The sequence below is a fragment of the Coniophora puteana genome (assembly GCF_000271625.1).
Source record: "Coniophora puteana RWD-64-598 SS2 unplaced genomic scaffold CONPUscaffold_23, whole genome shotgun sequence".
Taxonomy (NCBI): Eukaryota; Fungi; Basidiomycota; class Agaricomycetes; order Boletales; family Coniophoraceae; genus Coniophora; species Coniophora puteana.
In genome coordinates, this window is record NW_006913075.1 from 29,573 (window position 1) to 42,818 (window position 13,246).

A 13,246-nucleotide genomic window follows, 5' to 3' on the forward strand; every position below is an offset into this window, starting at 1 on the left:
CGACGCCCTTATTTCCTTTTGAATGGACACGAGCTTCTTTTGTCCACGCTCCTGTCGACGGACGTTTGTCAATGGCCATAACGTTCAAAAGTAGAGCACTACCCGAACTTCCGAGGGGACTTCTATAAGTACCCGTAGCGTTCTATCGGGGGTTTAGAACGTCGCCCTCGACTCAGCCCGTATCCCATGGCTCCACCGATTGACCTCTCCACCTCAATTTCCTCCCTCGACCGTAGCATTGCCATCCCAGGCTTCATTGCGACACTCATTCTCGCCGGTGCGCTGCTGCGCAAGACTAAGAAACGTAGTGACGTTCCACTTCCCCCCAGCCCCGCGGGAGCTCACTGGCTCAACGGACATGCCTTTCCTCAACCCTAGTACGTTAGATCGTTCTATCATCAGGCCGCCGCCAGCTAAAGCCAAGATGCAGCCCGTTTCTCCAGGTAGAGCGCTGGATTGAGGAGTACGGCCCCGTTATCACCGTCAAACAAGGCCGACAGACTGTCGTCATCGTCGGCCGACACCAGGCCGCCTTCGACATCATGGAGAAGCAAGGCGGTTCTTCAGTGGACCGACCACGCACTGTCGCTGCGGGCGAGATCCTGTCCGGTGACCATCGTTTGGTGTTCACGGGTGCGGGCGACAGGTTTAAGAGGATGCGCAAGTGAGTTTCAAACATACCTCCATTCGCTTAGTCCAGCGTATTAACTTCCGTCTTCTTGCTCGACAGGGCGGTTCATTCGCATCTGCAACCCAAGGCGGCTGAAAGTTACGAAACGATTCAGCTGGCACACGTCCGCAGAGTGATCTTGAACATCCTTGACAGACCCGGAGACTTTCAGCTCCATGCTAAAGCGTTAGTCCTCCATACCGCATGCTATATTTGCTTCTCATGTTGAATCACGCATTGCCTGCTAATGCAGATATGCCGCATCAGTGGTGCTTCAAGTAGCTTACGGGAAAATGACGCCGACTTCGGCCTCCGATCCTGATGTGCAGGCCGTACATAGAGCCCTGGACCACGTCCGTGTTGCCCTACAGCCCAACGCCTACCTTGTCGACTCTTTCCCGTTCTTAAAGTATATCCCTTGGTATGCCAATGATCTGAAGGAAGGATACAAGGCCGACAGCGAGCTGTACATGCGGAAACTAACAACCGTGCGTGAGCAAATCGTGAGTGAGTTCTCATCATGGCGATGTATTCACTCTTTGAGGCATAAACCGCAGAAAAGCAGCGACGCGGGACCATCGTTTAGCAGGTTTCTATTGGAAACCACTGGCGAGCACAAGCTGAACAAACATGAAATGGCGTACCTTGCAGGAACCTTCTTTGCGGCAGGCTCTGACACGGTTTGTTGGCCTTACCGCGTAAACTCTAGACGTGAATACCCGGTCTCATCGTTACACAGACATCATTGGCAATCTGCACCGTGTTCATGTGTGCGGCCCTTTTCCCCCAGGCACAAGCTGCGGTTCAGGAGGAGCTTGACTCTGTGATTGGGAGAGACAGACGTACGTAAAGACAAACCAATTGGTCATGTGCTATGCATGTCTAAGTCCAGATAGTCCCCACGTTTTCGGACGAACGCTCTCTTCCCCGTCTCAAGGCATTCATCTCGGAGGCTCTGCGTTGGCGCCCCATAGTTGCTATGGGTATCCAGCACAGGACCACGGAGGACGTTTTCTGGGTGAGATACTCGGTGTTTCTGTAGCACAGGATGATAACTGACCTGACGTCAGGGAAACTACTGCATTCCAGCCGGGACCACCGTTGTAGGAAACCATTGGTGAGATGCGTTCTCGGAAGCACGCGTCGCGCTCTGACGTGCAGGAATCTAGGGCGATTTCTCGCGACCCAGAGGTGTTCCCGAATCCGGAGCGCTTTGACCCCCAGCGATGGATCAACAGCAAAGGCCAGATGAGAGACGACCTCAAGTACTTCACATTTGGATTTGGACGCAGGTAAGGGAACTCCTAGTCCTTGCGCTCCTTACAATATGCTTAGAGCAACGAACTAGGGTATGCCCTGGCCAACACGTCGCCAACCGCTCCGTTTTCATCAACGGAGCCATGGTTATGTGGAGCTTCCGCCTATCTACGCTCACGCCGCCTGCGGATGACATGGTATTCATGTCGGGCGTTACACCCGTAAAGCGGGTTTGCGATATCAAGTTCGAGCCGAGGGTGTCTGAGAAAGACCTAAGAGCGATGATTGAGAACTATGGTGATGATTTGTGACCTGCGCTGTCAGTGTATAGCGCGGACAAGATGACCATCTTTAGTTCATAGTCAGCCTAGATATGTCCTTACGAGTCGAGAGTGAATTGAAAGGATGATGTCAAGTCTTATAGCGGATATATTCCTGGATCCGAAGGGAGACAGGTATAAAGAAGTTTTGCAAACTTACGGTCTTCACGGTCCGTTTGCCGCCGCGGTCCGCTCGCCACGTCACTCTGTATGCAGGCGCGGGAAAACGTTAAATTAAACCACCACTGGGGGCATTAGACGATGTTTCCAGGGGAAACATGTCAAAAACATTTTAAATGTTTTGCTAAAAATGCCAAAGTTGGAAAGTGACCTGCCCAATTGGGAAGGGGACCCTCAAAACATTTTGAATGTTTTCTACGAAAACATGGGTAATTGCCCCCAGTGCCCGCCTGTCCACCCCAACAAGTTCGACGGGTAGCCAGCTGGTGAACATTATTCGTGTTCAAACGTTCAAAAACAAAGAGACTTGATTATCCCACCATTTCCGGTCAAGCGTGGCCCTTTTGCCTTGAACCTGAAGTGAGGATATTATAACCAGGGATATCTTCCGATGCAACTGATGTTTATAAGTCACTGGGGCAATTGCCCATGTTTTCGTAGAAAACATTCAAAATGTTTTGAGGGTTACCTTCCCAATTGGGCAGGTCACTTTCCAACTTTGGCATTTTTAGCAAAACATTTAAAATGTTTTTGACATGTTTCCCCTGGAAATATCGTCTAATCACGGAAACCTCGCGTGTCACCGGGCGGCACAGCAGGTGAAGTAGATGGTGCCGCGATTACCGACCGAAGTCGGCAACCCGGGCGAGACGTGTATTCGGCGGTACATATGCGGTACAAGCTAGCATGGCGAGGTAAAAAACGTAGTAGCATAGGGCATAATTAATGAAACGTAGCTAGTGAACGAGGCTCGAAGCCTCCGACCCGTATAGCCTATTGATTTTTTTTTTCGGTTTTAGTGTGAATGGAGGTAAACTGAGAGTAACGATGAAAGGAGGCTGAGAAGCGATTCAAGGGGACGGCTACTTAGCTAAGAGAAAAGTGTTGAGTAGGGCCGGGTGTTTGCGCACGTAAATCTTCCAAGTGTCGGAAGACCATCGCCCAAGTGCCTGAATACGGTCGGCGGGAACGCCGTCCTCCGCCAAAGCAGTTGCGCCCCCGGAGTGGAGGGAGTGACCGGCGATGGTGGGCGGGAACAGCGTGTGGAGGCGACCCATAAACCAGGCTCGCGTAGGTAGGGCGCCACTGGCTCGTACCCAAAGGTGGGGCTTGCAAGGCCAGCGGTCGTCGCGCATTTTAAGGTAGTTGAGGAGGGCATCACGTGGCGATGGGCGGCGGGCTGTCGTCGTGATCACAATTCTGTCGCCCTGGAAGGTTTTGTCGGCCTTGTGGCGTGGCAGGGAGAAGGTGATGTTGTCGGGCGAGATGTTGACGGTGTGACGCATTGACAACTTGGAGTGATTAAGGAGGTCGCGGCGGTCGGGCACCACGAGTTCGCCCGTACGCATGAGTGCGTAGAATCCAACCAAAAGCTGCGCTAAAAAGAGACTATCGTCAAATGACGAGTCCGGAAGTAGCGTGTCAGCCGCAAAGCGAAGATGTTCTCGTGATAGAGGTTCCGTGCGCGTGGCAGGCGCGCCGCAGCGCCGGTGAGATCCACGAAGGACGCGGACGACAAGGGGATGCTTGCGGACTGCCCGAACTTCCGGATAAAGGTGCTCAAGCTGGTTACAAATGCCGGAGAGGTAAGACGAGATTGATTTGGGGCGGATGTAGGTTTGCATGAAGACTATGTATTTGGCGAAGGTGTCCGACGTCAGTTGAATAGGGAAGTGATGTATGCGACAAAAATCGAGATATGAGTTAAGTGCCGATGTGTACGCAAGTGTCGTCGAGGGATCGACCGCATAGCCCAAAGTGACCGCGAGCTCGTGGTCGAACCGTTCCTGCGTCCAGGCCGGACGACATGGCCTGGACGTGTTGCGTGCGGAACTCATAGAGGTGGCGCGCCCGCCAGATCAGGCGGGGGCGCAACTGGTTGGATTTGGAGCCTCGGGCATAGACGAACCGCCTTCGCAAAATCGTGACGTGAGACTGCGTCCGCCACGGCGTTCTCCTCGGAAGCAATCCACTTCACCCGCAGATCCCAGTTCTTCTCAATCAGAATATCAACAGCGGATTTTAGTATGGTGTTGTACGCCGGCTTCGCCGCCAAAGTGGAGAAAAGCTGAACGGTGTTTTGGTTATCACAGTATATGAGGACACGCGAACGTTCCGGGACCACCGGGCGAAGGAGTCGAAGAGCGCAGAGTACCGCGAGCGCCTCCCAGTAGAAGATAGGCCGGCTTTCGCCAGCCACAGGAGCGTAAAATGCGCCGGGAATCACCGGATACCATATACCCATACCACTGAGGCACGCATCCGTGAAAGCGATGACAGCGGACTCGTACGCCTCACGGTCCCACTGGACTGAATCGAAGAAAAACACCCCCGGGAGCGAGCGTAGGTGCGTAAGCCCCCAAAGCAAGTCGTCGACAATTGCTTTGTTGGTCCAGACCGTGGCATTGGGCTGATTCTTCCCAACCAGCTTGTCATACAGTGCGCATAAGCACGGACGGATGAGGGGGAATACATTCAGTGACCAGTTGACGTGGCCTGTCAATTGCTGGCACTCGCGCACTGTCGGGCGGAGGCCTACATGTGCGAAGGCCTCTATGGTCTGGATCAGGATTTTGCGCTTCTCGTCGGGCAAGGTTGCCGACATATTGATGGCGTCAACCAGGAAGCCGATTATTGTGAGCACGCTCCCATTGATCTGCTTCTTTTCCTCGTGGGGCGTCCTGACCTCATCCCATAGCTCTAGAGTCAATGCCTGCCCAGCGGGAAAAACACGTGCATAGGGTTGATAGATGCGGAGGTTGAGTGGACGCTCGGCTCCGTGGTCGTCATCAACGTACAAAAACGCTGCCTGCACTCCTTGCCGGTGCACCGTGAGCCAAAGCATTAGGGACATGAATGCGTGCCACAGGCGCCCGGCTGCTCGCCCGCCAAAGCAATTGCACCGATCGACATAACGGCTGGCGCCGAGCGTAACAACTTGCCGGATCTGCCAGTACGGATGCATGGGGATGAGACGGTAGGCGCTTTTGACGTCCGATTTGTAGAGTATGGGTGTTTCTCCTGGGTGTTTTTTCTTCATCTCTCGGAGGGAAAATGCTAAGTCTCGGACCGTGTCCAAGGTCATCCCCGCAATGTCCTCTCGGTCGATAAGCGAGTTGGGCGAGTACAATCCCTTGCTTTGGTCAGTCACCAACCGGAATTGGTCCGAGCCTGCCTTGGGGACTGCGTGAATTGGAGAACTGTACATCCCCGGCAGAAGGTCGGCACCGAATGATGGGGAAAACCGCCCGAGCCGTACCTCCTCATCGATCTGCAACTGCAGAAACACCCTCTCTGGTTCGTCAATCTGTGCCCGCTGCGACTGGTCCCACGTATGAGGGTAAGAGTCAGGGGGAGTATGTGCAAAAGGCCAAAATCCGGTACGAAACCCATCACAAACAGAAAGAACAAAGGGTTGATTCGGATGAGTGAGTAGCAAAGACTGGAAACGATCAACGTCAATAGGTGAAACGAGACGAAAGAGATCTGGGTTTTGTGATATAGTAGCGGTAGCAATCGGATCTTGTAAGATAGAGGCAGGAGGACGAGGCAATGGTTCGGCAGTCTCAGTCCAGATAACTGTTTTACTGGTGTAATTACGTGTTTGTGACCAGATAAGGCCCCGACGTGCGATGGGGCCGTCGTCATCAAACATCCAACCTTCACTTCTTGGGCTTGCTGCACTCGGTTCGAGGGTGAGAGCCCCCGCACTCGTCGCAGGCATGCCGGAAGGAGCAATTGGATTTTTTCGGGCAAGCGTTGCGGTTGAATCGACGACAGACCTCGTCCGACCGTCGTCGGCGCCCAGCTCCGGATCCACCTCCATCAGACCGTCCGGCGGGGATAGTGGCAGCAGATGCCCCGATCGCGCTGAGGTGCGATAGGCGGACATGTCCGAATGCGGCGTAGTCGTTGAGGCTGAGACTGCGCTGCTGCCCGACAAGGTTACGGACGGCCCTGTCATAGGATGCGACTCGAGCGTGCGCGGCAGGGACCGTAGATGCAAAGAGCTTGGAGATATGTCGGAGGTAATCGGCGAGCTCAGCGTGCCTCCAGGGGAAGACAAACTTGTAAGCGTCAATGGCGTATGTCCACGAGGCGATCCAGGGTCCATGCTCCACGAGAGTGTGTGTTGACTCGGACCCCTTGAGGGTAAGCTCGAGAACGTGGCCAATGTTGGCGACGTGCTGGTCCCCGACAGCGCCGGAGTTGATACTAGCATTGACGATGTCGAGGTTGACCGCCGACCCTTGGATGATGTTGAGCCACTCGGTTCCAGGGAAGAAAGGGGCGCCCACGGTGTTGAGAATTGAGGAGCGCGCTCTCTTCGGCTTTGGGGACCATGCGTTGTAGAGGTGTAACGTCTTGGCGCACCCCTCCTCCGGCGATAATGTGAGATTCCGGGCGTCGAAGGGCCTGCGCCAGTGGTACGTGGATTCGACATCCTCTCCGTCCTCGCCTTCTCCCCCGTGCTGGGTGTCATCGTCGGAGCTGTCCTCTGCGGCGACTCTCCGACGCACCCGCCTTCCGCGTTGGCTGCCTCCTCCGTGGGCTGAACCCTCATCCTCTCCTCCAAGGTGACGCCTAGCCTCGCGAGGAGACTGGTGGTCCCTTTCTCCCCGACCCCTATCTGACTGACCGGCCATGGACTCATCCTCTGGAGGAGAGACGGCTCGCTGTTTTCCCTGCCAAACGGCATTCTGCTGGGATAGCTCATGGTCGTCGAGAATCCGGTTGTACTCGTCGAACAGTCGCTCGCGGTCGGTGGGCTCGACGTGAGCCGACTCTGCAGTGATGGCTTGAAGAAGGCGTTGGACCGCGGCGAACTTTCGCTCAATGCGGCCGGAGGCGTATTGACCCGTAATTTGAAGGCATGTTTCGTGGATAGCCGCGAGAGGAGACCTCGAGGTTTCGGCTTCGTCTTGCCTGGTTTGTGAGGGGCTCGGCCCATCTTCAGTCGACATGGGGTGAGATCCGATGGGAGGTACGACTGAAGTATCGAGAGCGAAACTGGCAACGCGCAGGCAGTGAGTGAGACAGCCAACGCTTCAAAACCGTCCTCCGCACGTACCTGGCAAGACGCAGGAGGTGAGCGAAACAGCACCGTCCGAACGCCTTGCCTGCTGCATTTTTGAGGCTAGCCGCAGACCTCCTATTGCGCAGTCATAGGGGTTGCGGCGTGAGCCCTCGAGCTGCGATCGGATCCTGGTATCGCGCCCCATGCGGAGGTGCGTCAGCCAACGTTCGTCACCTAGCGGGCGAGAACGAGTCTGCAGCGGCAGACGACGGGCAGCGGGCCTGTTCGCTTCGCGGGCAAGGAGTCGCGCGCGCGGCGCACGACGCTGTATGGCTAGCGTGCCAGTCAGCGGGCCTGATTAGACTAGTGTAAACATCATTAAACCCGACTAATGCCCCCAGTGCTAGTGATATTTGTATTTTTGTTTTATTTTGGTACAATATTATTTTTTGCAGGCCTATCCACCTCTCTAAGTTTGGAAAGGTTGACCGAGGGCGGACTATCCACCTTAACTAAGTTCATTTCGGACTCCGGGTGGACATGGGACGAACTCAAGGTTATAGTGCTACAATAGTATGACATGTGCCAAAGTTAATAGCGTGTATTTAGATGTTTAACTCAAAAGGATCATAAACGCACTGCTAATGTTCATACTGTATTTTGACTGTATCTGTTGTTCATACAAAAAGAATTGGCTGCGTGAATCTCTCAGACTACGATAATATTAATGTAATCTCAATTAATTATTCAAACATTGTTTATGTGTTCCAGGAATAGGCAGCCCAACATTCGGATCCAGGTATGTCCGTGAGGGCCTTGATTTGAGTGTAGACGCGGTGGACCTCTGCAGGGCGCTTGACACGGAACTTTCCGAAAATGCAGAAGCAAACAAAAACAATTTGATCGCGAGTGTTGGGCGAGTGGCTCCTCATAGGCATCTCTATTACCTCCTAAATCCCTCAACGCTCGGCATGATATGCTGACCAGTCGCACACCAGATTGTACTGTACGCCTCACTACATTCGATGCGGCGCTCTCATTCTTCTCGTAAGTCAATGAAGGCTTTGAGCTTCAGTCCTAGTCATCCGGACCTGTTAACGCGATGATTTACCACAAGACCATCCTCGACTGAGAACCGAGTTGCGTCGATCCGATGTGGATCGGCCTTTTTGCTCATAGTGATCGTGTCATGTACTCAGGGTCTTCGGAGACAAATGTATATTTGGAGACATAACCTCCTATTCTCATAGGAGGACATGCAGCTTCGACATACGGGGCGCCCATGACAGGCTATAAACATACCCGAGTACCGGAACTTCCCCACACTCTAGAGTCCCTCTTTCGCCTGTGACGTCCTGCGTTTCCCCGAATGTCGAAGAGCTTCTTTTGCTCGCGCCCATGTAGGCGGACGTTTGTCATGGCCATAACGTTCGAATGAACACCGTGTCCCGCACTTCCGGGAGGACTCCTATAAGTACCTGTCGTCAGTCCTGCACAACGACATCGATTCAATCTGCCACAATTGTCACCTACAAGTTTCACACTATCAGTCACTCGCGACCTATGGCCTCATCCATCGACCTCACCAACATTCTTTCCTCTGTGGACCGCAGCGTTGCTGTCCCAGGCCTCGTTGTTGCACTCATCGTTGCTGGTGCTCTGTTCAACATCAAGAAGACGAATAGTGGCATCCCTCTTCCTCCCAGTCCTGCGGGAGGGCACTGGTTGAAGGGACACTCATTTCCTCAGCCCTAGTACGTAAAAAAAGTCGCTGTCAATCATGAGTCGACGTCTGCTGACACGAGATCGCAGTCCCTTCCTCGAGGTAGAACATTGGATTGAGGAATATGGCCCGGTTATTACCGTTAAGCAGGGACTCCGGACTGTTGTCATTGTCGGCAGGCACCAAGCAGCTGTGGACATCATGGAGAAGCAAGGCAGCTCTTCCGTGGATCGCCCGCGAACGATCGCCGCCGGCGAGATGCTATCTGGAGATCATCGACTGGTATTTGCGCGGGCGGGCGACAGGTTCAAGAGGATGCGCAAGTGAGTACCAAACCTCACTCTTCTCGCTTAATTGTGTTTAACCGCCAACGTTCTATGAACCTTCAGAGCTATTCACTCTCACTTGCAGCCGAAAGCAGCCGAAAGCTATGAGCCGATCCAAATGACACATGTTCGTAACGTGGTCCTGAACATTCTCGACAGCCCGCAAGATTTTCAGTCGCATGCTAAGACGTAGGCCGTCAAATACGCTCGCGCTACGAGTCGCTGACACAATGTGACTAGCTTCGCCGCGTCCGTGGTACTGCAAGTCGCATACGGAAAAATGTCTCCGACTTCTGCCTCTGATCCTGATGTGCAAGCAGTGCACAGGTCCCTGGATCGCATCCGCATCGCGCTACAGCCAAACGCCTATCTCGTCGACTCGTATCCGTTCTTGAAGTATCTCCCTTGGTATGGTACTGCTCTGAAGAAAGGGTACGATGTCGATTCCGCGTTGTACATGCGACAACTAGCAACTGTACGTGAGCATATTGTGAGTGAGCTCTCTCAAACGACAGCGCATCCACGGTTTGATGTATGAGTCTCAGAAAAGCAACGATGCAGGTCCTTCTTTCAGCAGGTTCCTCCTGGAGACCACCGATGAGTACAAGATGAACGAGAAAGAGATGGCCTATCTGGCTGGCTCTTTCTTTACAGCAGGCTCAGATACGGTGCGCACGTCCTATTACACGAACAGGGAATGCAACTCGCTGACTCTCCATTGAATAGACATCTTTGGCGGTGTGCACCGTTCTGATGTGCGCCGCCCTGTTCCCCGCTGCGCAGGCCGCCGTTCAAGAGGAACTCGACTCTGTGATCGGAAGGGACAAACGTGAGTACTACCTACTGAAGCACTAAAGTTCTATCAATGTCTGACCTGAATCAGCTCCCACCTTTGCGGACGAACGTTCGCTCCCTCACCTTAGGGCGTTTATATCTGAGTCTCTACGTTGGCGCCCCATAATTGGCATGGGTCTGCCACATAGCACTACGGAAGACGTTTTCTGGGTATGCCGTTACCCTATTTGCTTAGTGTGGGCTAACATCAACTTTGGCTGCAGGGAAAATATTGTATCCCTGCTGGAACAACGGTGATAGGAAATCACTGGTAGGTCATCTCATGTAGTGACCAGAGGCGGCGTCACTGACATTGTGTTATTTAGGGCAATCTCGCGTGACCCAGACGTTTTCCCCAACGGAGAACAATTTGATCTCCAACGCTGGATCAACAGCAAGGGACAACTACGAGACGACCTCAAGTTTTTCACATTCGGATTTGGGAGAAGGTGAGACATGGTTTCGTGGTGCTTTTCTCTGCACTAAATATAGGGGTCTAGGGTGTGCCCCGGCCAACATGTTGCGAACCGTTCCGTGTTCATCAATGCGCTCATGGTCCTGTGGAGCTTCCGCCTCTCTATGCGCACTCCGCCTGCGGATGACATGGTGTATATGAGAGGTATTACACCTGAGAAGCAGGCGTGCGATATCAAATTCGACCCTAGGATTAATGAGAGGGACTTAAGGGTGATAATGGAAAACTATGGGGACGCTTAGTGATTCGCAGCGTTGGAAAGGCATACTATCGGAACGTTGGTTTACTCGTTTCATTAGCTGTAGTTATGGTTTTCAATGTTCATTCTCCTGGTCGTAAATTTCTTCCATCAGACACATGCCAGATATAGATATGGGAAAACATGTAACTATACCAGAGTAAAATTAACACTCATGGGGGTTTATGCATATGGTGGACCTTCCTAGAGTGTGCGGCGATGCATTGATCCAACTCCATGTCCTGGAATGAACATACAAGGCGAGTAATTATCTCACGCATGTCTTGACAACTATCACATAGGTGCCACAATCGCGTAACTACATCACAGTAGGCATGCCAGGACCTAGAGGAATTGCTGGGGCTCAGTATAATATCATATAAACGTGTGTGAAGCGTGAATCTCTCTGAGCAGCCCGCCCAAAGTGACACAGTAGGTACTGCCTCAATCGAATGCCCACTAATGCTGAACGAAGTTCCTGGGGTTGTCGCGCACGTTGGGCGAAAATTAGTCGACACACTTCAATCCTTCGCTATATCCCTTTCTCGCCTTCGCTGTCAGTATGGCTTCTGTAGACTTGCCTGTAATGTATCGTGCTCCCCTCGTAGGAGCCAGTTCGTAAATCTCGAACCTGTCGCTGGCGGCGGCAAAGAGACTTTACCCAACTCTAGCTCTATTACCCCTCATGTTTTCCACGCTGACCTCGGTGTGACCTCCGACACGTCAACTATACCAGCCGTCTGTGACAGTGTAAGGTCCAAGTAAAGCCGGTTATAACACGGACTGCGCAGAGAAAGTCATCAAGGAATCAAGGGTCTGCGATGACAAGCTCTGCGGCATCCAAGGCTGTGACGTTCCTAGGTTGTTCATCTGCTTGAAGGGTACTACCGACTGGGGAGAGATGAATCGTAAGTATATTGAAAATCATAGTCAGGACACCCTGACCCCATGGCCGGCTATGGCTACGTTGCGCCTAGCTTAGTATTCGGCCTCCAGTGGGATATCCATGCCCTATATATTTGGAACGGGAGCTTCACAAACCAACAGGCTATGTGAAGATTTATTAGCTACATTCCAGCAGCATCGCGGCGCATCAATCAGCAGGCGCTCACTAACGCTACTCAGTCAATAAATTGTTGTTACACTACAAATACAATAACCTGACACACGTATTTATCCTTCTCATTCACCATTTCTCCTTCTTACCCGCTTCGACATTTCTAATAACTATATATCAACACTCTATTACCCTACCCACCTTTTCCTCTACGTTCTACGAGCAACTTTAAAAGCACTAGTTTAACCCCTGTCGGCCCGGATACCGTAGTTAAATCGTAGCAAGATGGTACCTCACACAGGGCAATGCCCCCAAAGATAATGAACGGGATTTAATAATAATGAACCTAACATACATGCCCCTCTTGGTTCTCCGATCGCGTGGGTGCCGCAACAAAATGTATCGAGTCCATCGCATAGCTGCTAGCTGTACCCCCTTTGATCCGAGCAGTGTTATGGCTACGAATACTGAGCATAAGGAGGGGGCCGAGCACGGATCCTTCAAAATATTCAAGTATGGCATCCATCACCTCGAACCCAATCCAGCCCGGTGTGTCATGCACGTGTAGATAAAGGAAATACACTGCATTGAATACAAGTGCGCTGAGCGCTCTTAGAGGACAATGATTGGTTATCGCGATCATGTAAACAGATTGCTATGTGACTCACATGAGAAAGTAAATGATATTGTCTCGCACAACAACACCAAAAAACGTATTGATGGTGAGCCGAGAGCTTTGGCATCCCTCTTTCGTGTGTTTGACAAAGCAATAAAGAGCCATAGCGACGAGGATAAACTCGTACCCACAGCTAGCAAATCTGCCGATTACAATTAGATTTGGTGCATCATTCGGGACTAGCCACCAGCAGTCTCCCTGTTCTGGAACAGGTGACGCAATAGACCCTGTGTTCCCCAGGAACCGTGTATGTCAGAGATGCGTCAGAAGCAAATGTTGCAGACCATACCTGCAAACTGGAAACTACTGAAGGCCATTGCAGCTGTGATGACGCTTGTGCATTGTATAACGCCGAAACACTACCAAAGAAAGACAGCAACACGTTTTGGGTTCCCACACAGGGCATAGACCCGTAATGTCATAATCCCTAGCCCATTCCCCATGCGATTCAGACGTAAACAGGTCGCAAAGAA

The 13,246-nt window shown here is 52.4% G+C and overlaps 5 protein-coding genes across 5 annotated transcripts; 2 read left to right on the forward strand and 3 right to left on the reverse strand.

Annotated features, from left to right (window-relative positions):
* Positions 1-171: 171 nt before the first annotated feature.
* Positions 172-2,329, forward strand: CONPUDRAFT_140640 (cytochrome P450). The gene is made up of 10 exons (XM_007777563.1): positions 172-377; positions 431-664; positions 731-856; positions 924-1,173; positions 1,228-1,350; positions 1,410-1,512; positions 1,567-1,688; positions 1,741-1,787; positions 1,840-1,962; positions 2,019-2,329. The coding sequence occupies exons 1-10, from the start codon at positions 187-189 to the stop codon at positions 2,236-2,238; spliced, it is 1,539 nt and encodes a 512-aa protein (XP_007775753.1). The 5' UTR covers positions 172-186; the 3' UTR covers positions 2,239-2,329.
* A 961-nt stretch (positions 2,330-3,290) lies between these two features.
* CONPUDRAFT_68006 (uncharacterized protein) lies at positions 3,291-4,265 on the reverse strand (the record flags this gene model as incomplete). Its single annotated transcript, XM_007777554.1, has 2 exons — positions 3,291-3,404; positions 3,624-4,265. 2 exons carry the CDS (start codon positions 4,263-4,265, stop codon positions 3,291-3,293), a joined length of 756 nt encoding a protein of 251 aa, XP_007775744.1.
* A 26-nt stretch (positions 4,266-4,291) lies between these two features.
* Positions 4,292-4,672, reverse strand: CONPUDRAFT_41559 (uncharacterized protein; the record flags this gene model as incomplete). Its single annotated transcript, XM_007777545.1, has 1 exon — positions 4,292-4,672. A coding segment is annotated over one exon (381 nt), but the record flags the coding sequence as incomplete, so codon positions are not given.
* A 54-nt stretch (positions 4,673-4,726) lies between these two features.
* CONPUDRAFT_34380 (uncharacterized protein) lies at positions 4,727-5,230 on the reverse strand (the record flags this gene model as incomplete). Its single annotated transcript, XM_007777544.1, has 1 exon — positions 4,727-5,230. A coding segment is annotated over one exon (504 nt), but the record flags the coding sequence as incomplete, so codon positions are not given.
* A 3,654-nt stretch (positions 5,231-8,884) lies between these two features.
* Positions 8,885-11,044, forward strand: CONPUDRAFT_133403 (cytochrome P450; the record flags this gene model as incomplete). Its single annotated transcript, XM_007777564.1, has 10 exons — positions 8,885-9,198; positions 9,257-9,490; positions 9,557-9,682; positions 9,734-9,983; positions 10,039-10,161; positions 10,220-10,322; positions 10,377-10,498; positions 10,552-10,598; positions 10,654-10,776; positions 10,828-11,044. Exons 1-10 carry the CDS (start codon positions 9,008-9,010, stop codon positions 11,042-11,044), a joined length of 1,536 nt encoding a protein of 511 aa, XP_007775754.1. The 5' UTR covers positions 8,885-9,007.
* Positions 11,045-13,246: the final 2,202 nt, after the last annotated feature.